A 24,629-nucleotide genomic window follows, 5' to 3' on the forward strand; every position below is an offset into this window, starting at 1 on the left:
TTTCTGAGGTAGCTTACTTTGAATTCTTGAACTATATTCTTTCGTGAGTGCAACAGTTTCGAACTCAGGCAACCTTCACTTATTTGCTATAATCTCCTTGCATTATGTCCACTAATTGAATGTTAATTTTCACTTGTTTTAGAATATCCAGGAACTTCTTAAATGTAGCATTATCTTTCAACTTCTGCAATCTTTGCACGAAAGGGGTGATGGCTTGGTCACTATAGGTGGTGGTGGCATTGCCACAACATCTTTCTCTGACTTCTCTGGTTCACTTGCAACTTTTGTTTTATCTTCGAAATGAACTTATGTTTTAGCAAAAGTCACTTGCTTTCTCTTCTGGGATGCAGCTTCCACTAACTCTATCTCGTTCCTCAACATCACAATATTAACATGAGACTTAGAATTTGCCTCAGTTTCACTATGAAGTTCCCTAGTTAGTTGGATATTTTGGGCGCTAACTAGTTGTCCGATTTGTCTCTTCAAATTACAGATAGCAGTAGCTTGATTCTGATTATCAACCATTTGAAAAAGGGTCATACTTATCCTGTTATCATAAAAAATAAGCTATATTTACCCTCCATTTTACTTTTTACATATTCTTACCCCTACCATTCTACTTTGAGTTTAAAATTAATTCCACTCATCAGAACTTTAAAAAGATACATGGCACTCTCTGGTTGCCCAAAAAAAATACCCACCCTACTTCCTATTATTTCTAACTGACCCAAGGTTAAGACCTACCCGACCCACCCGAACCCCTTCACGTAAACCCCCCAACACATTCTCTTATTCTTCATCCCATACCCAAAATCATCCTTAAACCACCTAAAATCATTATTGAGCTTTTTGTGTACTATTTATAGCCCATCAAGGATGGATCAACTTGCTTCTTCAATCCCCTTCTAGATGAACTTCTCAACAGTGGCGACGGCTGAAAAGTGCACGACGGATGTGAAATTTGTAGGTGATAGAATGATGAAGTCTTTGCTTCTTTCGGCATCGGATATACGATGGTGAAAGTATTGGTGAAAAACCAACGGTTGCATGGTGTAACTTTACTAAACCCTGGCTTGTTCTCCCAAGAAAAGGGTACATTCCCTTTGGAATGGACCTTATAATTCCATTAGCAAGGGGAACAAAACTTATAATTCTTATAATTAAAGCTACTCATCTTGCAATAAACAAAAATTAAATAAAGTGATATGATATAACTAAAGTATATATAGAGAGACCTGAACGTCAGTTATGGAATTATAAAGGGACTTTCATGTACTCCATGCTCTCTAGCCGCGAATCTTTCCTATGGATGAAGCAAATAAAAACTGAAGAATAAAAGTGACTAAACATACATAAAGATTTGATGCTGAAAAATATTTAATATTTAGATGTTGGAACTGTGGGTTAGTGTTGGGGGATTTAAGTGGGAGGTTCGTGTGGGTCGGGTAGGGTCTTAAGGTTGGGTCGGTTAGAAATAATAGGAAATATGGTGGGTATTTTTTGAGCAACTAGAGGGTGCCACATGTCTTTTTAAAGTTTTGATGAGTGAATTAACGACCTGGGGGTAATTTTAAACTCAAAGTAGAACGATAGGGATAAGAATATGCAAAAAGTAAAATGGAGGGTAAATATAACTTATTTATAAAAGTAGAGGGATAAATATGACCCTTGTTCATATATTTTTTAGCATCCCCTCATGATTACCAGATCGAATTGGTGGACTGGTTAGCCTGTGGTGGTCGAAACTATTGTTTTTGAGCCTCTGGTCTATGCTGATTTTGAGTTCCCTGATTTTCACCTCATTAGAAATTTGGGTGGTTCCTCTAGTTGGATTATAAGTGTTACCATATTAATTCGCTTGGCCTCTATTAGCATTACTCACAAATTATGTAAGACTAGGAACTCAAAGTTTTAGTTAAATTTTGCATTCAAATTACAGTACTTTATTTGTGTTTGAGCCTAATCGATAATGACTTGTGCTTATTACGTATGTTATGCTTTATAGGATGTGATATCGCATTAGGAAGAACTTTTGGAGTTAAAATGGACATATTGGAGTTTTGAAGGCTGAGTAGAAGCCCAAAGAAGAAAACCGAGATCACGTTTAGGGGTCGAGGACCAAGTCTGAATGTTAAAAGTTAGAAAAATTCCGGAGCAAAGAAAATTGCACTACCACGCCTCATGGGGCACCACGAGGCGCGGCTTGGTGGTGCAGAAATAGCATGCCTGACATATAATTGCCCCTCTGATAAATCCCACAAGCGCGGTGCATGGGACACCGTGAGACCCATCACGCCTGTGTATTTTGGAAGCCCAGTTTTCCCACTTCGGCTTGAAAAGGGGATTTTCGCCCGGACCCATTCATGTATGGTATAAATACATCAAAAATATGATTTTTAAAGGACTTTGGACCTACGAAGGAATTGAGGGGCCTAGGCAAGGAGACACATTATTTCATCAAGGCTTCAACCAACAATCGATGCAATACGGGAGTTTGTATTGAATCATTAACGTTGATGTTACCTATATCTTTGAACCATTTTAAGATGATTTTTTCTACTGTTATGAAGTAGTTTATCGTAATTTTTGACGGATATGGTGTTTTGATTGTTAATTATAGATTTAACTCTGATTTAGTTGTTTGAATGCATGCTGGAGCTTTGAATTGATTGCAGCTTTGTTCACCGGTCCTTTTAATCGAAAGAGGAAATATTTTGGTGATTAATTTTGCATTATTTTTTTGGTTTTATTTAGTGATTCTTCTAAGTAATCGAAAGAGCTTTTTGAATTATTGATTAAACCAAGTTAAGAGAATATTTGAGAGTCGTTTTTCAAAAGACTAGTCCATTAACGTGTTCGTACATATCTTCACAGTACTTTATATTAGTTTACTTTGTTGAGTTCAAATTTAATCGAGAGAGAAGTCTTGACTTTATGATTGAACTAATCATCGAGTAAATATGTGATAATCATTAGAACATTCAAAGTGAATTTAATCAGAGTTAGATCCCGAATAGCTATTTTACACATATCTTCTTGTAATCCTTATTTCACATATTGCTTACAATCCGTTTTAGCTCAACCCTCTCATTCTCTATGATCAAGTCTACTTAGTCGTAATTTTTAATTTAGTAGTTAATTGTAGTTAGAAATTACCTCAAATCAAAGTGTTGACCATCCTGAATAGCAGTAAACCATAATTTATTGTTTAAATCCAATCCCTGTGGAGAGGATAATTTTACTATACTATCTTTGACTAGCGAGCATAAGTTTTCTTGTGTGTTTGCGATCATCAATAAAATAGACCAACTCTAGATTAACTGTGGATAGATCACTTGTGTGGCTTTCTCCACGTACTTCACAAAATGATTGTACTTGGTGTATCGGTTGGACCTACTATTTATTCATAACCATAGATATTTTGTTGAATTGATTCGCCAACAAAGACACTTGTATTGATAGTGCTGAAACAACATGCAACTCAAGTACCCCGCAACCTTATGAATTGTGTGTCTACTTGCTTCTCATTGTCAGTATGGATTACTCTTAGAGAACTTATTCAGGAGTGTGTAGATCTCATCAAAACACTTTTCCAACATTTGACCTCCTACTGCAGCATCTACCATAATCTTTGTCTCCGGATGAAGACCCTAGATAAAAGTATGAGCAAGACCTCACTAGTCTGAATATGATGTGGACAATCCCGAAGTAGTCTATTGGACCTCTTGAAAGTGGAATAAAGCGACTCATCCTCTTTCTGTTTAAAGACGGCTATTTCACTTTGGATCTTTGCAGTTTTAGTGTTCTAAAAGATGGAGAAAATCTCGCCAAGAACTTACGAGCTCATTCCATAATATAATAGAGTTCACTAGTTCATCCTTCAACCATTGCTTATCCTCACCCAATAAAGAGAAAGGAAATCGTGTGAGTCATACATAGTCCGATATGACTCCATTTGTGATGTAAGCATCGCTGATCTCCAGGAAGATAAGAATGTGTTGTTAGGGATCCTCATATGGCAACCTCTGTTTAAACTCAAAGTGCCAGTGATCCTGGGATTAACGATACTAAAGATGACATTAACAATGCTAGAAATAGCCACCTCTTGTACCGGTAGTGATTGTGCATACGCCATCTCAACAAGTAGTTGAATGAGTGTTTGAACATTGTTAGCTGCTCTTGCCTCCCTCAACCCTCTGCAAAATGCTCTCTCGGGTTCTGGGTTAAAGTTTTGAAGTATGTCTTGGCTTCTAACCCGCTGCATTCAAACAAAATTGCTGAGAAGTAGTCACGCAATCAAAAGAAGAATTAGACTTGACTAAACACGTAATAAAAGCTAAAACTAGTAAATCAAATAATTCTGAAATTTCCAGCAACGGTGCCAAAAATATATTGCTCTCAAATGCACACACAAGTATACGTGGTGAACAAGTAATAAAGTGATGAATAGAGTGTCGAGCCCACAGAGACTTAACATTAACTACCTACTATTTTAACTAAAATTTTCGTAATCTAATCGAGTTACCAAGATTGAATATTTGCTACTAAACTACTTTTGCAGGATGTAAATTAACAAATAAAACTACTACAACAAAGAATTATTCTTAAGATTCACTTCAGTAGAGATAAATATTCTAGAGTTGTGGTTGGTTTACCGATCCTTGAATTTTCTATAATTACTAATTAACTGGATTATCTTTACTAATAGTATTTATCGAATTACTTCTTGCCTACCCAAGATAAATCAACGTCTATATTCCTATAGAATGCATTATGATCACAATATTTAATTAAGCACATTGACTAGGTATATTCTTATCCTAACCACAAAAATCCTCCCCTAAACCTAGGGGTAAGATCACACTCTCTTTAACTCTTCTTTATTCTAAAAATGGCTTTCTCAAGCATATTAGAGATAGTTGATATAACCTAATTGTTGGCCAAACAATCAAGTAATTATGCACAAAGGAGAAAATAACAATGAAACATCAATATTCACGGCTAACTACAATCCTAAAATTATAGAACTTAGCCACAGAGTCATGGCACAATTACACAAGAGTTTTGAAGTATGAAGTTACTAAGAAAAGATTAAGAGAAGAAAACTTGATGATCCTTGCTCTAGCAATTGCTCCAAGCATGTGTTTTGTGCCTCTAAAGTCTAACTCCTCAAAAATTAGGTTTAGAAATATTTTTATACGAGTCAGGACGTTCAAGTTGCGGTAGAAAAAATCCCAGAAGTGAGTGGCATGGGCACTGCAGTGCTCTATCGTGGACGCTGGCCTTTTTCGCAATGCGTGGGCCTGGACGCTAGTCTTGAGCCCTTCTCTTTTTCTTTTGTCTTCGGCGTCCCAAGCATTGCAATGCGTTGGCCTGTACGCTAGCCTTAAGCCCTTCTCTTTTTCTGTGTCTTCGGCGCCCCAACCACTGCAATGCGGTAGCATAGGCATTGTACTTCCTTCATTTGTCTTTCATTTTAACCTCAATTCGTGCACATTTACTTTATTTCACTTCTAATCGATTCCTATATATGTAAACACCAAAATTATATTCAGCTCGTCACAACACACATTAAAATCAACAATAGAAGAACAAGATGCAAGGCAATTCTCATGCAAAAATATACACTTTTAGCCGAACATCAACCATGGGTGAAGCTACACTTTGATTAGGGTGGTCAATTGACCAACCTTTATCGAAAAAATTATACTACATATACAGGTAAAATATCAATTTTAGAGGTAAAATACCTTTTATCGAATTTTTTTTTTTTACTCTCTCTCTCTCTAAGTTTGAACCTCTTTGAGAAAACTCGTTGCTTTTGCCGCTACATAACTCTTTACTCGTATAACATTTCACATTTTATTCGGCATAAAATATTATACATATTCTTGTAGTGGACAAGGCTAGCAAGTAAACGACTATAGTGGATGTCGTCTCCTATGTCTTCTTAGAAACGGAAAAGAAAGAAATCCGAGCGAAGTGAAGCGACCGTAGCAACTGAGCAGAGTAATGGGGGAAACAACAATACCCTTCAAAAACCTCCATAGCAGAGAATATCAGGGACACAAGAAGAAGGTTTTATCTCTCTCCGTTTTCTCTCTCCAAGCATTTCATTGTTAACAACAAGAACCCCAACTTCACTTGTCCTATTTCTGAAATTGGGGTTCCTTAAAATTATAAATGATTTGACTATGTGATATCTTCTATATTTTTTTTCTTAAAATCTTTATTTGAATGGAATAAAGGTGCATTCGGTGGCATGGAACTGCAGTGGCACCAAACTTGCCTCAGGTTCTGTGGATCAAACTGCTCGTATTTGGCATATTGAGCCCCATGGCCACGTAAGCTTCTTGACTTCATTTTTTTTTGTTTTCATTCAACTTTACAAATTGCAGAAAAGTCTACTTTATGTTATTGTTGCCTTTTTTGCCAATCTTCTCTGCTTTTGGACTATTCTACTTGTTTTAGGACCTGATTTCATTATCAATAATTTGAAATGTGAAGCTGGGTGTGTTCAAACTGACAAACTTCAGATGAATTTAGGCGACGGGGAACATTTAAATCAGTTAAGATGAGATTATTTACTTTGTTTAGAGTGCAGAACTTGTGTTTTCACTCCCGTCACATCTGTCAATGTTTGGTTTGATTTGGTGAAAGTGAGGAAAGACTGGATAGTACAGCTATGCAAGATAAAAGTCTTTGCCCTCTTGATCACTTCATTAAGTATGCCAGTGCATGATGGAACATATATGATTACGTGTAGAAGAAGTCCAATTCCAATGTCAAGGCTAATGATACATAGAGTGGGGTTTGATGATAAATAAAAATGAAGCAGCTGTGAAAAGGTATAAAGAAATATTTTTAGCAAAAGGATTTCCAATTTTCTTGAATTCAATCTAGGAACTTAGGCTGACACTGACCCAGTCTTACATCGAATTTCCATATAATTTCGATACATGTGTTCCATATAATTTCCATGCCAATTTCTGTTTAAGTGGAAAGTTCTGGAGACAAAACTTGTTTGAGATTGACAACTATTTGCTGTTTTTAGAGGTGGGATTGATTACAAGAAACACACAAGGTCTTTCAAATTGGTTTCAGCCTCACCTCTGTTTTTTTCTCCTGTGATAGACAATTTCCTTCTATTAAAGGGTGTTATATATCAGCATAATTTAGATTTAGGTATGCAATTGGGTAACAGACTAAAGTGTCAAACTTAGACAGAGTAGCTTTTTGTGCCTTGCATCAAATGGGAAAGTAATGAAGGAAAAAATGATAAGAAGTTGAAGCTAAAGAAAAGAATTTTGGTTACTTCACTTTGTTTCTTGATTGCGAGGTCTTCTCTTAAGTTGGAATACCACAAATAGTTTTATGGGGAAAAGGTATTTTTGAGGTTTCTCCAGAGCCATCTGCAACTTTTGCACATTCAACTTGCATTACAAATTCTTCTGGCAAAAACAATAATATAGAGGGTACCAAAAGTTCGAGATTAATTGGTGCTTTATTTGTAGAAGCAGGGGCAGATTTTATTGCAAATTAATAGGCTTGCTCGCTCTCTCTTTCTCTATTCATTGTTTTTTCTTAATAAGCATGTTCATCTCTCTTTCATTTGGATGAAAAAGTTTTTGTACAACATTGAATCTGCTCTGAGAAGTTGATACATGCCTGCTTAGGAAAGATGCGAGGAGGTTGTACAAAATTACTCGCCCATTACGGTACAAACATCAATTTGAAAAAGGAGCAGAATGGTCTAACATGGTTGAAAGTTAATCTTTTGGTATCAAGAAAATTGTACTGAATACTAATTGAAAGGATCATTTGTATTTAGGGACACACAAGGAATTTTCAGTTGATATTTGCAGAAAATTATGAGGATAGAAAGAGTGAAGAGTTATCAAGACAAGTGATGAATTGGCCAGGCAGTAGTTGAACTTCTTTTATGATGCGACCGTACATGTAGATAGACTTGATGGAAGATACATGCTAAAATTGTTATCCTCTTCCTGATGTGGCCAATTCTACGAAGTTGTTGCCATGAAGTTTGAAGACATAATGCAGTTTTTGCGTGAACATTTGCTCCAACATATATAGCAAGGGTAATCTTGAACTAGATCAATGTTGTTTGTAGTTGACCTATTGGATATGACTTGATGAATTTCTTATTAGGGCTAGTGAGAAGGTATTCATGGTCATGTGACTTCAATGTTTTAGATATGCAGAGACTCTTGAATTGGAGGAAATTGGAGAATGGGTGAAAAGATGCAGAAATGCTCCGGACTACACGAGGGAAAAATATTGCTAAAGTAGAAAATTGAAAAAAAGTTTAAGATGGGTTTTCGTGGGAAGATCTCTCCCGTAGGTTATCATACTATGCACTTGCAAATGGAATGCTTTTTTTCACTCATTTAGGAAGAAGGAGGTAAGGCTGTACTTATTGTCAATAGAAAACCACAGATACCATGTTAGTGCTCACAAGCCAAAAACTCTATACACACTGTTCTGACAGATATATATATATATATATATATATATATATATATAGAGAGAGAGAGAGAGAGAGAGAGTTTGCAAGACTGGATAAACTTATACTATGTTAGTGCATGCAAGCTGGAACGTCTATGAAACAAAGTCGAGTACCATATAACTCTAATTAGGGAGGGAGTGAGGGAGGGAGGGAGGATAAACTTACATACTATGATAGTGCATGCAAGAATTCGAGTACCATATAACTCTAATGAGAACATGTCTCATTTCTCTGTATCAAGGCTATAAACTTACTTTTATCTTGTTTCATAGTCACAAATTCTAAGTTACTCAATTTTGGAATTCGCTGAAAAATTGTACGATATTTTGCCTTTGCTTGCAAAAACCTAGAGCTTTAATAGCTTGTCATCATACAAATGACTACCCTAAAATCGCTGCTCCCTCTTTATGTTTCATTGCAATATTCTAGTCATTTCTATTTCCTGGGATGTGGAGTATGAAACCTATTATGTCCGAGTACCCTCCAAGTCTCTGATAGCTCTTTGCAGGGTAAGGTGAAAGATGTTGAATTAAAGGGTCACTCTGACAGTGTGGACCAGTTGTGTTGGGATCCCAAACATGCGGAATTGATAGCTACAGCATCTGGTGACAAGACAGTTCGATTATGGGATGCTCGTAGTAAGTTTATTATTCATATTATTCTACACCAGCATTAATCAACTGCTCAAGAGTACTGTATGAAATAATGAGATATTGGAATTTCAAAATGCAGTGGTATAAGAGCCTATGTCTGTTTGTTAGCCTAAAAGGTGTAACCTTTAGTATCTGCTTATGTTTTTCCCCATAATATTACTCCTTCCGTTTAAAAAAGAATGAAGGGGTCTTGAGTATGATGGCCAAACCTTTCTAATTTTGTCTTAATTCAGACCTCAATTTTGTAATATTTTGGGGAGGAAATTTAACATGATCATAAAATAGATAAAAAGTACGATAAATTACAATTTATAATAAATAAAAATGTTTAAAAAGTATATGAAAAATTTGACTCCTCAAATACAACCCAGTATAATCTCACTAGTGGGGTATGGGGAGGGTAGTATGTACGCAGACCTTACCCCTACCCTGGGGTAGAGATGCTGTTTCCGATAGACCCTCGACTCCCTCCCTCCAAGAACTCCTCAAATAGTATTACTGTAAGGTTGAGGGGGGGGCTATGAATTAAGTAACTCTTCGTGAACTTTCACAGCCTTGTTTTCTGTCAAATTGCGAGGGTGTTGCAGATGCTAACACATTTGGTCTCCAATTGGCAGGTGGGAAATGCTCACAGCAAGTTGAGCTTAGCGGGGAAAATATCAATATCACTTACAAGCCTGATGGGACACATGTAGCTGTTGGGAACAGGGTACTCATTATTTCTCTTATCACTTATTAATGCCTAAAATCAGCAACTGCGTCTTGCTTCTATCATCTTAAGTTTTAACTGCTTCTAGATATTTATGTAGTCAGAATGAGTGTGCAGACACAGAAATTCCCTTTTTTTTTTTGAGAAAGGTATAGTGATATTATAAAAACTCCAGCACAAAGACTGCTGGGAATACAGATATGCTACATAAGTAACTCTTCGTCTCTTTCTATTGCCTGTACTTATATCATTCATATTTTATGATGAGTTTTGTTGGTGAATTCTATGGAGTTCCCTATTATTTACGTATCACAGAAATCAATTTGGTGAATTATGTGGTGCAGGATGATGAGCTAACAATATTGGATGTTCGCAAGTTTAAGCCTATTCATAAGCGCAAGTTTAATTACGAGGTAGTCTCTCCCCCAACTAAGCTTAAGCCTATTTATAAGCCCATGTAGTAGGTTATCAAAAGTTATTATAACTTGACTTGTGATGTGCTGGTATAAAGGCTATTGCGTTTGGTCCATCTCTGTCTCTTACTGTTGGCTTTTCCTTTGTGTTGCAAGTGTTTCAAATTGAATCGAATTTCTCAGATGTGTTGCTGCAAGTTTTGACTCTGCTGTAGTATAACTAAGAGTCGGAGTATCTGCTGGACATTCTAAAAGAAGACTTGAAGTCACACAGCATCAATTTTTCTTCTTTTTAGGTCTCATCTTCTCTTCCCCTCCAAGGGGGTATTGACAATTACTTTATGTAGAAAAATCATGTAGGTGCATGTATTTGTCTCCTAACTTGCTGTTCTTGTGGTATGAATAAATAACCATTTCCTCTTAAATTTAGAGATGCTCTTCAAGCATGGGCAAATAAATGCTTCTTCTTCTCAGGACAAGTCTTTAACTCTAATTTGCTGAAGCTCATTATCTCTGTTCGTTTCATGCTTGCTTCCTTTACCATGTAACGGGCCTTTTTTCTTGAAGTAATTAGTTGCAAAGAGTAGTTGCTTGATGCATTGGGTCATATTCCTACTCGGTCAATTGGCGTGATGTATTCCATATTGTTACACTTTTGTGAGTTCCCCAGAGTTCCAATTCTTTAACACTTTTGCCTCATCAGGTAAATGAGATTGCATGGAACATGAGTGGTGATATGTTCTTTCTTACAACTGGAAATGGTGAGTACAAATTAATGAGATGGCAGTTGCTTTGCTGGCATTCTGCAAGAAAAAGCTTTTGTTGCCAATATGAACTCTTCTCAATAAAGTTTTCCTGCTTGTCATACAGGAACTGTGGAAGTCTTATCTTATCCGACTCTACAACCTGTTGACACACTTATGGCTCACACAGCTGGTTGTTACTGCATTGCAATTGACCCACTAGGAAGGTGTGCCTGATACTTTGCAAGTAAATTTGCGTGTTGCCTTCGTGCTATGGTTTAAATGAAAATTAATGAGGTCTCAGACAAGTCTAGTATGATGTCAATAAAGGCTTTTTCGAAGGAGCATGCATGGGGCTCGCACTATGATGTCAATAAGGCTCTTGTTGAAGACTTGAAGGACCATGCGCATGATTTTCAGACCATGAGTTAGGAATTTTCCTCTAAACTAATTATACCGTCTTTTGATTCAATATTACAGATATTTTGCTGTTGGAAGTGCTGATTCATTGGTCAGCCTTTGGGACATTAAGGACATGCTCTGTCTTCGAACATTTACAAAACTTGAGTAAGTTCTCCTCAAGTAAGCTATTCGTCCTGATTATTACACAGGAGTTTCCGACAACAGGCGGCTGATTTTTGTTATTCAGGTGTCCAGTTAGGACAATAAGTTTCAATAACACAGGAGACTACATTGCCTCTGCTAGTGAAGATTTGTTTATTGACATTGTATGTACTCGAGAACCAGTTATTGTCTCTTCTGCATAGTGATTCTCTTTTGACCTTCTCAGCAACTTAGCCATTATTTGCCACAGGCTAATGTCCAAACTGGACGGTCTGTTCACCAGATTCCATGTCGTGCTGCTATGAACAGTGTGGAATGGAATCCTAAATGCAACTTGCTTGCCTATGCTGGGGATGACAAAAATAAGTACCAGGCTGATGAAGGTGTGCCTTTTCTGGCTTAAGAAAGTTTTGACCTTTTTCTTTGAGGCTGATAATTTTATTTCTTCCATGTAGGTGTGTTTCGCATATTTGGCTTTGAGAGTGCGTAGAGCAAGGAAAAATCTTTTTTTTTCTCTTCTTTTAAGATGAAAGAGACGTCAGAGCACTGGAACCTTACACCTTGTATTCCCAGTTCCAGTGAAAGTCTCTATTTAATCCTCATATGTATTTTTGTTTATTTACTTGAAACTCAAGTAGTCCTTACACCTCCTGATATTCCCAGATCTACCGATCAATAAGGGATATTGCTGTATGCATCTGCAAGTAAAGATTGCTCTTAAACTCTGGAAGTAGGCTCATATTACAAGCACTCAACAGAGCTGGGCCCTTCTCTGTTGATCACTGTCACAATTTTGCAGTTTGACAGTGAGCAAGTTCTTACACTAATGTCATTGCAGCACGATCGAATAGTGGTGAAAAAGCATATGTAGGGTTCCGATGGCTGGTACTTGTTCTATTAAGAAATTAGGGGCGTAGTTTGTTCATGTTGTAAGTTAAGTAAAAAAATTGTTATAGCAGCACCATCTGAGGCAGAACATGATGTCAAAGAGAAACATTCCTCTTAAAAATGACCAACAAAAATACGTGGCAATCAGAACTATTGTTGGGATTTTAAATGTATGGCAGAAATGAAGTACATAGAGAGGGGGAACTATGCCTTACCTCACAAAAGAGTGCTAATGTTATATAGTTAGGATCTAACTTAGAAGTCCTTTACAGTTTATAAAAAACCCTTCTCTAGGTCTGAATGTGATCTTGAAGATGGCCCATTTCCCTCAATGTGGCTTTAACTAACAATATGTGCAGGCCATCCTCTTTGAGGTCGGGCTTCATCTTGATTATGATGATCATGGAAGTCAAATTCAACCAAAAACATTCAATCATGCTCTATGCACCATTTCATTCTCCTGCAGTAGGCAGTGAGCCTGATATTCCAAGCACTAGCATAGGTTCAGCAGCCCATGTTTTCTTCTTTCGACCACTGCTAGCTAGTTACTAGTTAGTAGTACCCTTCCTTGTAGTAATATGCAATTAAGGGCCCTTCCTTAAAACTTCCCATCTCCATCTATTGTGAAGACCAATCAGTTCTTGCCATGTGATGCTTTTGGATTCTTTTTCCAGCCAGTCCACTCTGTATGTAGGAGATGGGACTTCTCAATCTTACATTTGCAGAAACCTTGCTGGGACTTCTCAATCTATCTATCCCCCTGAAAAAAACCAGAAACAAACAAAGGTAAGAATGAAATAGATATCACACTTTGCTATGAGCAGGACACATACTATGAAACTATAGGGGATCTGCTTTGGTCTCTAAATCATAAAGCTGGAGGTATTGGTACCTAAAATTAGCTGAAATATGAAAGGTGGGTGAGACTTTTTCCAACCAAAAGTTAATGGAAAGAATAAAATTTTTACCATTTCTTTTTTCTGCCCGAGCAAGGAGCAACTTTTCTAGAGTCCAAATTGCTGATTTAAGCGCAGAGGACGAGCCTAGAAGCTGGGAACACCAATCCTGTGAAACAAATAAGACAAATGGTTACTACATATTGAGATAACCAAGTTAAAGGCTTCCATTTGATCTCCACACTAGAGCTCTTCATTTTATTCCCAATCTGTGGTTCTTTTGACAGATCAAAACTCGCCCCTTTCATTCTCAATTCTTGAATGCACCTCGTCAGTGCTCTACCATCCCCTCTCTCCCTTTGCAACTGTTTCGACACTTTCCAAAACCTGTAAAGTTTCAACTGTACCAAAAACACAATAAAAAATGAAGTGCAAACTGATACCACTGATGGGATCCACCATTTGTGGCACGCGACATTATTATGGTGGTTGTCTTCGGAAATAGATGTGAATAAAATTGTAAAGAAAAGTGCATGAAATATAAAGAAGAAACAACAAAGTTGAAATATTTCTCTTCGAATGCTGTCCATTCGGGTCTCTTTGGCCGCAATTCTGCGGCCAGAGAGATCCTCTTCTCTTTGCCAAAGCTTGAGAAGTAAGAGATGACCTGGGCTTTTTGAGATTTCCGTTAACGGGTGATGTTGAATTGCACAAACAAGTTTATTTTGATGCTCTTCGTCTACTGGGATTTCGACGATAACGTGGCATTCCTTTGTTTCTGCCATTTGATGGAAAATGATTTCTTGGGAAAAATGGAAAATGAAACTAATTGTAACAGTAATTGAAAAAACACTAGCAATAAGAAAAATAAAGAAAGCTTTCAGAATGATCTGTGAGCAAATAGATAAATTAGAGAGCTTTGAGCAAATTGCAGTTAGAGCACAAGAAGATTGTGATAAGTTTTGATGTCCGAAATAGAGGGAGATATCTAGATATTTAAACTAATGTGGAATATCTGAGGGTTGCAACGGTCACTTTTTTTGGTCATCGGTGGCAACCCCAACGGTCGGATCATTGGGAGATTTTTCTTTTCTTTTCTGGATCATGGAGAGATAATTAGATAAATGGAAATACAATAGGATTTAAGGTTTTTTTTTCAGGATTTAGGATATGTTTATATATTATAATGCTAACATTGTAGTTTAAGTTGTGATAGTAGGCTAATTAGTATTTTTATCATGTTACCAATTGTAATATTTATCACAAAGATTAGTTGTAAATTTGTAATTACTTTATAAGTGATATGATTGTATAAAGACTTTTTTACACTATCAATGCGTAAAATATAAACTTAATAAAATAATCAATAGTTATGAAATATATTTTTTAGCTTAAGTTCTATGCACCGACGTTATAAAAAGGTATTTAGACAATCAAATCACTTATTAAGTAATTATATATAAATTTCTTGATAATCATTAATTGATAATTTAATTAAAATAATAACTAATCTACTATTACATTTTAAAATTCGCATAAACTAACTTTAATCCATATAATTCGCTTATTGATGTCAATTTTGGTGGAAAAAGGTATCGAGGGTCAATTTGATTTTGAAGTAAATAGAATGTATGTTAGCTGTAAATTTTAAATTTCTCATATCAAAATGATAGTAGAATATAACGTTTAAAAGTATAAGCCAAAGAAAACTTTTTCTTACTTTCAAGGATCTAAATATGACAACCACTTCATGATAATAATAAAAAAGTCTAATATACTAATAAAAAGTCTAATAAAAAAGTCTATTATTCTTGAATGAGAAGAAAGTCACCAAGTTTGAACCGAACCATTAAAATAAATAAAGTTGTCTCAAAATGATGTTATTTTGAGGTCAGGGTTATAAATAATTTAAGAAAAGGAAAATACATAAGTTTCACCTTAAACTTGTCCCAAAAACTCGGTCACACGCCTGAACTTTAAGGGCGTACTTTTACCCTCTTATTTTTGATCGAAGTGCATTAATTATCTCCCAAAAAATAAAGAATCACTTTTGTACTAGGCAATGTTACACATGCTCCTGCCACGTCAGAACCATGTAGATGCCATAACTTTTTTTCTTTCTTTTTTCCTTTGTTTTTCCTTTTGCATTTTTCCCTTTCATCTTCCATCATTCCTCCCTTTTCTATAGCACCCATCATCATTCATATTCCGCCATTAAATACCAAAGCTCAACTGCCTAAGAAAACTTTATTCCGTTACTTTCCTTCTCTCTAATATAATTTTTTACATCAAGATATTAAAATTATTAAATTTGAATGTCAAAATTAGAGACTCAACTGCCCCTTCATTCCACACTATGTGAGAATTCTTATGTTTCTTCCTCTTCCAAATCTCCAACATCTCACCATCCTCCATTTCTCTAAATTAATTTGACCACAACATAACACATAATATACACCAGTAGTGGGACCTTCATCACACACTCAACACATATCCTCTCTAAAGTGACATTCATCCATGGTCAAATCCCAAATCAAGATCCACTTGATTTTCTTTCTATATCTTAAATTTTAATCTTTGTAAATGGATTTATGTGAGACTATTTCAGTTTTTGCTAACAGTCTTTTAGCGAAAGTTTTCGCCAAACCCAATTGCTTTACTTTTTTTTTTCTTTTCCTTCCCGTTTTGTCTCTTCCTCTTTTTTCTGTCAAAACCTTCTAACTTAATATCAACGATGCTGTCAGATATAGCTATTGTATTAACAATAGAATTTTGTAGCTTTCACCAGTTGAATGTCGTACCCATTTTTTATTGCTACTCAAGATTCTTCTCATCTATCAAATACTACTTAAAAGGGAGTTTCAAACAGATTCAGAACAACAAAGGTCTGTTTGGAAAAATATGATAGAGGTAATTTTTGTTGTTGCCTTCCTGGTTCATAAAGTTAGGTCATTTTTAATTGCAGGGAAGAAAAAAAGGAAGAAAGTGAAAGAGTAGAGAGGAAAAACGAATAAAAAATAAAACGAAAAGATTAAGAAAAACTTAAATTTAATTAAAAATAATATTTGTAAAATTTAATTCATTTTACTTATTTTTTTTGCCAGCCACGCTCGATCAGGAAAGTGTAACTACTCTTTCTGCCACACCAGCTCTAAGGTGGATAATTAATGCACTTCAATCAAAAATAAGGGGTAAAAAGACGTCCGTAAAGTTCAAGTGTGTAACCGTATTTTTAGGACAAGTTTAGGGTGGAACTTATGTATTTTTTCTTTAAGAAAAGAAAAGGGATATAGTCAAAACTCACTTGTATAAAATTTTAAGCCCACTGCTAAAGTGTTGCAACATATAATGTTCATAGTAATTTAAAGGCAGAATACCTAAAAAATCTAAATTTTGCACGGATTATTAGTTACACCCTAAACTATTCGTGGTCTTAATTAACCTCTCAACTTGGCCTTTTGAGAGCCATTGCCTCCCTGGACATTGATGTGGAACGCGTGGGAGTGAAGAAAAATTAAAAAATCAGCATTCAAATAGGTTGTTTTTTAACTTTTAATTGTCATATAATCATATATAACTATGTATTTCTTCTTGCTCCATCTTAACATACAATATGGACTTTACTCGAACTTTTATTCTTTTTAATTTTTTTCTAAGATATAATGTCTATTTGTTCCAACTGCATTTTTTTTTTGGACGAATTTGTAAAATGTTTGTTAGGGCCAAATAAAAAACTTTTAGCAAAAATAATGGAGTACCAGTTGTGTATATTTTCTATTTTTTTCTTTATATATAATGTCTATTTATTTTAATTATGTATTTTTATTTTCAAGTCAAATCAATAAAAAATATAGCTCCATTGTTTTTTACTAAATAAAAAAGTATAGCCAAAATAATGAACTTGCAATTGTACGCTGTTTTTAATTTCTTCTTTTGATGCAATGACTATTTATTTCAACTGTGTATTTTTAATTTTTCAGGTAAAATATGTAAAAAAAAACATATTTTTAGAGCACCATAATTTAGAAATATATAAAAAATTATAGCCAAAATAATAAAGTTCAAACTATATATTTTTTATAACTTTTTAGATGCCTTGACTATTTATTTCAATTATATAAATCTTTATTTTCAGGTCAAATTCAGAAAAGAATAACTATAACTTTATTTTTTTTAGCCAAATAAAAAAAATTAGCCTAAATAATGTAGTTCTAGTCATATTTTCTTATAAATTTTATTCGAAAAAAATATTTAAAAAGTAACATACTTAAAAAGGAAAAATTATATTTTATTTTTCAAAAAAAAATGTCACAGACAGAAAAATTCATGTGGCAGGCGAGTGCATGCCACTTTCCTGGGATGAGATCGTCCAAAGGGGTAACATTTATCGAATAACCAAGTATAGGGGGTAATTAAGACCATAGATAGTTCAAGGATATAACAAATAATGCGTGCCAAATTTAGGGGGATTTAAAAATATTTTGCCTAATTTAAATGAATACATGATACATAGTTTGAGTACATAGAAATAGCAACTTGAAGGAGAATTGAAATGCAGAAAGCTAATGGGAAATATTTTGGTGATATGACTCTGTTTACGCATAGACCCAGTTCTATCGTAGAGTATATTTATCCGTAAAACGGTACAGTTAAATTTATACGTGGTTTCTAGATAAGTGGATTAATTTAATCCTGATATAATAGAAGAATTAGATAAATATGCAATACTTAGCCTTGAGATAGAGACGAAATAACATAGATATAGTTCAGAGAGCAGTGCTTCTGGGCATAACAACAATGAAATCAAAAAGTAAGAAGATAAAATTATATTAAACTTTGAATACAGAGTAGCGTAAGTTTTTCAGAAAATTTGTATCACTTACAATGATAATAGAGCCCACTCATTATAGTTGCACCTAGGGAACAAGGTCCTAGGATCAAGCCCTTCTTTAATATCAATTAAAAGGGTCATTGAAGAATGTGTAAAGGCGGGCATGAATGCCATATTCTTTGTAACGGGCAGTGTACTTAATGCTGCATAATATTCTTTATTAAATGCTACGGGGGCAAGCATTTAATTCATCTTTATGAGTATCATTCTCTCAGGTGTCAGACGAGATCGTTGCCTTCGGTTTCAGTTATCCTCTATTTTCGGCTGCATGTGTCACTTCCTCATGCGATCATTTAATATAACATATTTTACCCTATACAGATAGTCCCTCTTCTTTCTGTTGGCATAACTTTGTGTCACCGGGAAGTTGGTAAAAATATTTTTTTGGCGAAAATTTTACTGACCCCCTCTGAAAAGTTTCTGACGCTTTATTAGACACACGTCTCTCCGCATTTAATGCCCCGAACACGCGTAATAATTTTTGTCGGCTATCGAGGTAATTATGACTACGAGTTTAGCCGCCTAAACCGATACTTATACGCATCAACCTCCTTTATTCACATTTCATAATTCTCCAAACTCTCTCAAACTCTCTTAATTCAACTTGTACTTTGTTCTTCAATCTCTCTTTAATTTTCTTCATAAGAGAAAAGCTTTTTCTTCTTCTCTAACATAAAATGGCTTCTTCTTCTAAAAACCTTAGTTTCTTAAAGAACAAAAGCAAAGCCGATGAAGCTGCTCTTCCTACAGTGAGCACCATTATCCCAGAAGTCTCGTCACAACTAAAGATTTCGAAGAGAAATTTCTTTCTGCTAACCCCCGTACATGGGCCGTTGGCAGATACCCTTCTTTCATCCATCCTTCCAGTATTCGTGTTGTGAAGGAAGATTGCCATTACCAGGATTTAGACATTATCACTCCTGATATGGTGTAGCGGGTAACCTTACCCAAGAAAGGTTTTACGTATCTCTTCACTTTGGGGACGTTTTCTCTGAGTGGAGAGCTTGACTCTGTTATTGTGAAGTTCTGCCTCCACTACCAATTGTGTTTGGCACAAGTGAGTCCTTCCGTGTGGAGGACGATTGCTTGTCTTATGTGCATGTGCCAAGAAACGGGAGATGGGTTATCCTTATCTCAAGTGATAAACCTTTATTCCCCCAAAATCTTCTGTGGGGGAATGATTAACTTCAGCAAGCGAGGCCACCATGCAGTGGTATCCAGCATGGATGATGATAACGACTATGGATGGATGGAACGGTTCGTTTCAGTCACCACCAGTGACATCATCCCGAACTCGGCTACGTCTTTCCCCGAATTATGGAACCGCACTCGTAAGTATATTATCATTTTCTTCTTCTTCTGTTAAAGACTATTCTTCATCATTATTGACTTTTCTTACTTTACCTGTCTCAAGGACTAGGTGGGTTCCCCCTAGGGTTGAGGGCTTGGACCAATGGGTTTAGAAAATTTTGGACGTTACTACTCCCGGAACCCGCACGTGAAAAGAATTATCCTTGAAATACGGGTGGAAGGCCAAAGATCATGGTAAGTTGAACTCATCTTGTCTTTACCTTTTCTCATGAGGAAGTTGTTTGATCCTTCTCTCCTGTTGAATATAGGTCTACCCCAGGGCTCAGTTGTCATCCCCGAGGAGGATGTTTTGGTTGATCCTGCTGATGCGGCGAGGCTGCTACTGAAGGCTTTTTCACATACAGGCATTTCCGGGTCTGCTTCTGGTGCGAGTGCTTCTTTCTGGAGTCCCCAGCCGGAGAACAAGCAACCAAAAAGAAGGCGTTCCTTCGCAGCCGGGGGAAAGAATAAGAGGGCGAATAATGCTGCCCCCGAGTCATCTCCGGATGTCATGGTGATGAGCCCTTTGCCCGGGCTGGTCATAGATACCGTGATGATTGATGATGATGGAGAAGCCAGTGAGGAGGGGTCTTCTCTACACGGAAGATAACGACATTCCTCAACTCAACAGACTGCTCAATCTGTTGAGTTAGTTACACCAACCGAGGACGATGCCTCAGCGCTCTAGGGGGAGTTTGAGATGGTGGAAAATTCCAACTCCCATTTTTGGTTGACGAGCACCCAACAACCAGCACTGCATTTGCCGCAGTTACTTCTCACCCTTTAACGCCATCAACTTTATCTCCTTCTTCACCAACTCTTCCATCAGCAACTGCAACATCATCTCCACCGGCCGCATCTGTCCGAGAAGAGGATGTTTCTCTCTCTCAATTCCCAGTTCATGGGAATTTGAGGCAAAATTATGTTGCCTACTTAGAATATCCACAAAGGAGGAGGAATGTTACTCTCTCAGTCTCTACCTAATGAAATTTGTTGTCCCGGTCGGTGGAACTTGCTAACTATTTGAAGCCTTTGGCTTCAGAAAAAGATTGGGAAAAGATACAGGCTCTCTCGAGAGAATGCTTGTTGAATAACGCTATGCACTACGCCGCAGCGGTATACTCTTCACTTCCTTTGTCATTTCTTCTATCTTTGATTTAGTAGTATTTTGAGTTTTCCTTTCTTGTTTCGCAGGCCAATTTCCTTGCTTACGAGGGCCTGCAAAGGTTGATTTGGGAAAAGGAAAAACTTACCTCCGAGAAGGATCAACTTTTGGCTGAGCGGGACCAAACTGATGCTCCCCTCTCAGAACTGGAAGCCAAAACTGTTGAGGCAGTTGTGTTGGAGGCTTGTTTGCAACAAAACGAGTAAGAAATAGAGACTCTTAGCCAAGAGATCACCCCACTGATGATTCAATTTGAAGAGGATAGGTTCAAATGGGCTGAAATCCATAGTGTCGTTCTTACTGCATCTGATCGCGAGGCTGCCTCCACTGAAAGATGACTAGTTTGGAGGTAGCCTTGAACTCCAAAACTGAAGAGCTTGCTGCTTCCAGGGCAAAATATGTCCAATTGGAGGAGAAGTATAAGAAGACCATTGAACATAATAGACTTTTCAGTGCTACTGTCTGCAAACTCGACGTTAGCCTCAAGTCCGTTAGATCCACCCGGGAAAACCTTTCTCCCAAGGTTGACCAACTTAAAGAAGAACTCAAGTGTCGAGCGACTTCCCTTGTTGTTGAAAAAACATATGTTATGTACAACATGAGGACAAAAACCTTAGAAGAGGCTAACGCGGGTGTTATTGACTTTGATGCCGAAATCGCTAAAGCCCGTGAGCTTGGAGTCAGCTGCTAAAAGGGGTCTCCCGGCCAGGACTGATGCTTTCGATTCTTCTGGTTCTGAATCCTCGGGAACTGAAGAGGAACCGGAAGGTGAATATGTTGAGGGACAAAATGATGAGGGTCAAGATATCGAGCCGGCGACGGATCTAACCATTTCCCTCGGGGCGCGGATGCTTCTCTTCCTCCGGGTTCCGGATATGCAGCAACTTAGCTTTTAATTTCTTTTCCCAACTTTTGTACTTGTGTCGCTTTGGCACATTCATTGTGAATAAAAATGTCTTTTTCTCAAGTATTGCATGAGTCTTTCTGGGTTCTTATGTTTGAATATTTATGCTAGTTTTAATCTTTCTGTTCTTTTATGCTTAAGTGTTTTGCGCAAGTTTTACTGTTTGCGTCTGATTATGCAAGGATTTGGGTGTATTTTTCCCTGAAAGCATTTGGATTTCGGGCACAAGTTCTTCCGAAATCAACCCTTTATCATGAGGGTTTTCATAAGAGAGGGCCCTCTTATGTTTACGATGCTCTTGAAGAGGACGTCTCATATTTATTACTGTACTAGCATTTGAAGTACTTGTTTAACTTTCAAATTACAAAATTAATTCATCGTTCAAACAAGAAACAAGATAGAAATAAAAGTACTTCACTTTATTCCTTCCATTTTTAAAAATTACATAATCATTCGTTATGCTAAAAAGAAATTGCCATTTCTTGTGGCTATTTGTACAACTTATTTCTACGGGGCTGGTCGCGCAGTCCTCGGTTCCGATGATACAACTATGTTTTCGGTTTTCATATTTCGATCGACGTGGCAGTCATTATTATCGTATCCTCATATCATTCCCCCCCAGTGTTCGAATGCGAAGAATGTGAATCTGAACACTGTAAGTTTTGCACCTTCGAGGATACCACTAATGAATTGCTAGATAATCTTCAGTTCGGTAACAAACATCACTTCCCCCTAGGAATTTATTCTATCGAGCCAAAGACTATCTAACAATCCCTTATTGGCTTTCACTTGTGAATGTTCGGGTAACCTTTGTTCGGTAGCAAACTTAACTTCCCGGTGGGAACTTTGCTACCGAGCAAAAGATTATCTAACCGTTTCGGAGTGGTTCTTCACTTGTGTACCTTGTTATTAGAAGGTCTTATTACTTCTTTTGAAACCTTTCTTCGTAGTATGCTTTCTGTTGCTGCCTTATTAAATACCTTGCCAAAAAACCCAATTGGGACAAAAATTAGACGAAAGGGAAAAGAGTGCTACACATACTTCCAATATAGGTGATATTCTTCAGCAATAGTATTTCTTGAGGTGTGCCATGTTCCAATTGCTTGACAACTTTTCTTGTCACGACCCAAAATCCAGTTAGTCGTGATGGCACCTAACCCAACCCGTTAGGTAAGCTAATTTGTAAAACTCCAATTCAATGAAATTTACTGATAAAATAAGTGACGAAATAACCGATTTTAACACATTTCCCAAGGACTGGTAGTACAAATCATGAGCTTCTAAGATTTAGTATTTACAAAGTTGATATGAAATAAAATACAATATTTGTTTGAAATATACATGAACAGATTAAAAATTCTAAAGCTACTATGAACAAGAGGCAGCTATAACCGGAACACAGGTACATCTTTAGATCTAGCTTCCGACGTACGTAGCTACATCAACATCTAACATCTGCACGCAAGGTGCAGAAGTGTAGTATAAGTACATCGACCATATGTACTTAATAAGTAACAAACCTAACCTTAGGTTGAAAGTAGTGATGAGCTTGGAAAAAAGTCAGAGTCCATCATCAATAGTCAGGAAACAGTTTATAATAACATAAATAAAACAATACAAGTAATAACCCAAGATATGATGTTCTGTTCGTTCATAATTTTCGGAAAAAATATACATTATTTTTCAAAGATGACAATAAAACTCTATTATTTTCACTAATCACCAAAATATGTGTAAATTTGAAAACTGTGATTTTTCCCCAAAAAAACTTTCTTCCATAATAAAGAATTTCATTATCAAATGACATGAGGAAAGTAGATCTCTATGCCTACATGCCAAGTATGCATGTCAAATAAATGATTTCACGATGATATTCCCAGACACTCTCGCCCTCGACATACTCAAGTTGTTTTCCTCAAATGCCCATTTCATCACACACATACACACACACAAAATCACTCAGCACTGTGTGGGTGCCTCGCTCATAAGTCCCTCACCTAAGCATGTGTATATATTTATATGTCATCGTGTCTGCGCTCACTATTGGTATGTCAGACTCCGGAGGGGCAGATCCTGCCCAAGCGCTAATATAAGTCAATCTGGCCTGATGTGGCGTGCAGACCGATCCCATAACAATAAAGCCTATAAGGCATGCTGTGGCATGCAGCCCTGATCTATAAATTACGCATATAGGCGTGCAACTCGATCCCATAAATACCCTCACAACTGGATGAACATGACTAAGTAGGAAATTTACAATTTAAACAAATACTTCAACAGCAATACGATCTTTGTGTGTCTCAATAATACCGCCATATAGCCTCAGCATGATTTTTAAGATGATTCTCAGCTCAATTTCTTTAACACATGATAGTACATGGATAATGCCTAGATTATTTTACTATAAATTCCACGGAATCAATTACGTCATAATTTCTATGGTGCACGCCCACACGCCTGTCACCTAGTATATGTGTCACCTCCAATCAAATTACATAACACGTATATTCAGGGTTCATACTCTCAGCTCCAAGTTTAGAAATGTTACTTACCTCAAATAGTGAAATTCTTTATTCCAATATGCCATTGCCTCGCGAATTGACCTCTAAACGCCTCGAATCTAGTCACAATTAATTCTATACAATCAACACAAAGTATAGGAATCAATCCCATATAAAAATACGAGTGATTTCCTAATTAAATATGAAAGTCAACTCAAACGTTAATAGTGGGGCTCACATCATAGATTCCGATGAAACTCACAAAATCCGAACCCTCATTCAACCACGAGTCCAACCATACCAAAATTAATCAAATTCGACCACAACTCGACCTTCAAATCCTCCATTAAAGTCTATGAATGTTTTTACTATTTTCAACCCAAAACACTAATTTAATGATAAAAATAACAATGTATTCGTGTAAT

General features: G+C 36.6%; 2 protein-coding genes across 2 annotated transcripts; one reads left to right on the plus strand and one right to left on the minus strand.

Annotated features, from left to right (window-relative positions):
* Positions 1 to 5,882: 5,882 nt before the first annotated feature.
* LOC107784599 (THO complex subunit 3) lies at positions 5,883 to 12,339 on the plus strand. Its single transcript, XM_016605750.2, has 11 exons — positions 5,883 to 6,078; positions 6,249 to 6,344; positions 9,036 to 9,165; positions 9,798 to 9,889; positions 10,234 to 10,302; positions 11,006 to 11,063; positions 11,173 to 11,272; positions 11,526 to 11,612; positions 11,695 to 11,773; positions 11,860 to 11,992; positions 12,065 to 12,339. Exons 1-11 carry the CDS (start codon positions 6,013 to 6,015, stop codon positions 12,097 to 12,099), a joined length of 945 nt encoding a protein of 314 aa, XP_016461236.2. The 5' UTR covers positions 5,883 to 6,012; the 3' UTR covers positions 12,100 to 12,339.
* A 292-nt stretch (positions 12,340 to 12,631) lies between these two features.
* LOC107784600 (uncharacterized) lies at positions 12,632 to 14,355 on the minus strand. The gene is made up of 2 exons (XM_016605751.2): positions 13,466 to 14,355; positions 12,632 to 13,257 (listed from the first exon to the last, which is right to left on the minus strand). The coding sequence occupies exon 1, from the start codon at positions 14,176 to 14,178 to the stop codon at positions 13,522 to 13,524; it is 657 nt and encodes a 218-aa protein (XP_016461237.1). The 5' UTR covers positions 14,179 to 14,355; the 3' UTR covers positions 12,632 to 13,257; positions 13,466 to 13,521.
* Between the last annotated feature and the right edge of the window lie 10,274 nt (positions 14,356 to 24,629).

The sequence above is a fragment of the Nicotiana tabacum genome, chromosome 2, assembly GCF_000715075.1.
Source record: "Nicotiana tabacum cultivar K326 chromosome 2, ASM71507v2, whole genome shotgun sequence".
NCBI lineage: Eukaryota > Viridiplantae > Streptophyta > Magnoliopsida > Solanales > Solanaceae > Nicotiana > Nicotiana tabacum.

What these genes read in the sequence shown, in the direction of transcription:
- LOC107784600 (XM_016605751.2), bottom strand. Translation starts at nt 14,178, where the DNA reads ATGGCAGAAACAAAGGAATGCCACGTTATCGTCGAAATCCCAGTAGAC.
- LOC107784599 (XM_016605750.2), top strand. Translation starts at nt 6,013, where the DNA reads ATGGGGGAAACAACAATACCCTTCAAAAACCTCCATAGCAGAGAATAT. An exon ending in ATGTAGCTGTTGGGAACAGG is followed by an intron (nt 9,890 to 10,233) that starts GTACTCATTATT and finishes TATGTGGTGCAG; the next exon opens with GATGATGAGCTAACAATATT. An exon ending in CGAACATTTACAAAACTTGA is followed by an intron (nt 11,613 to 11,694) that starts GTAAGTTCTCCT and finishes TTTGTTATTCAG; the next exon opens with GTGTCCAGTTAGGACAATAA.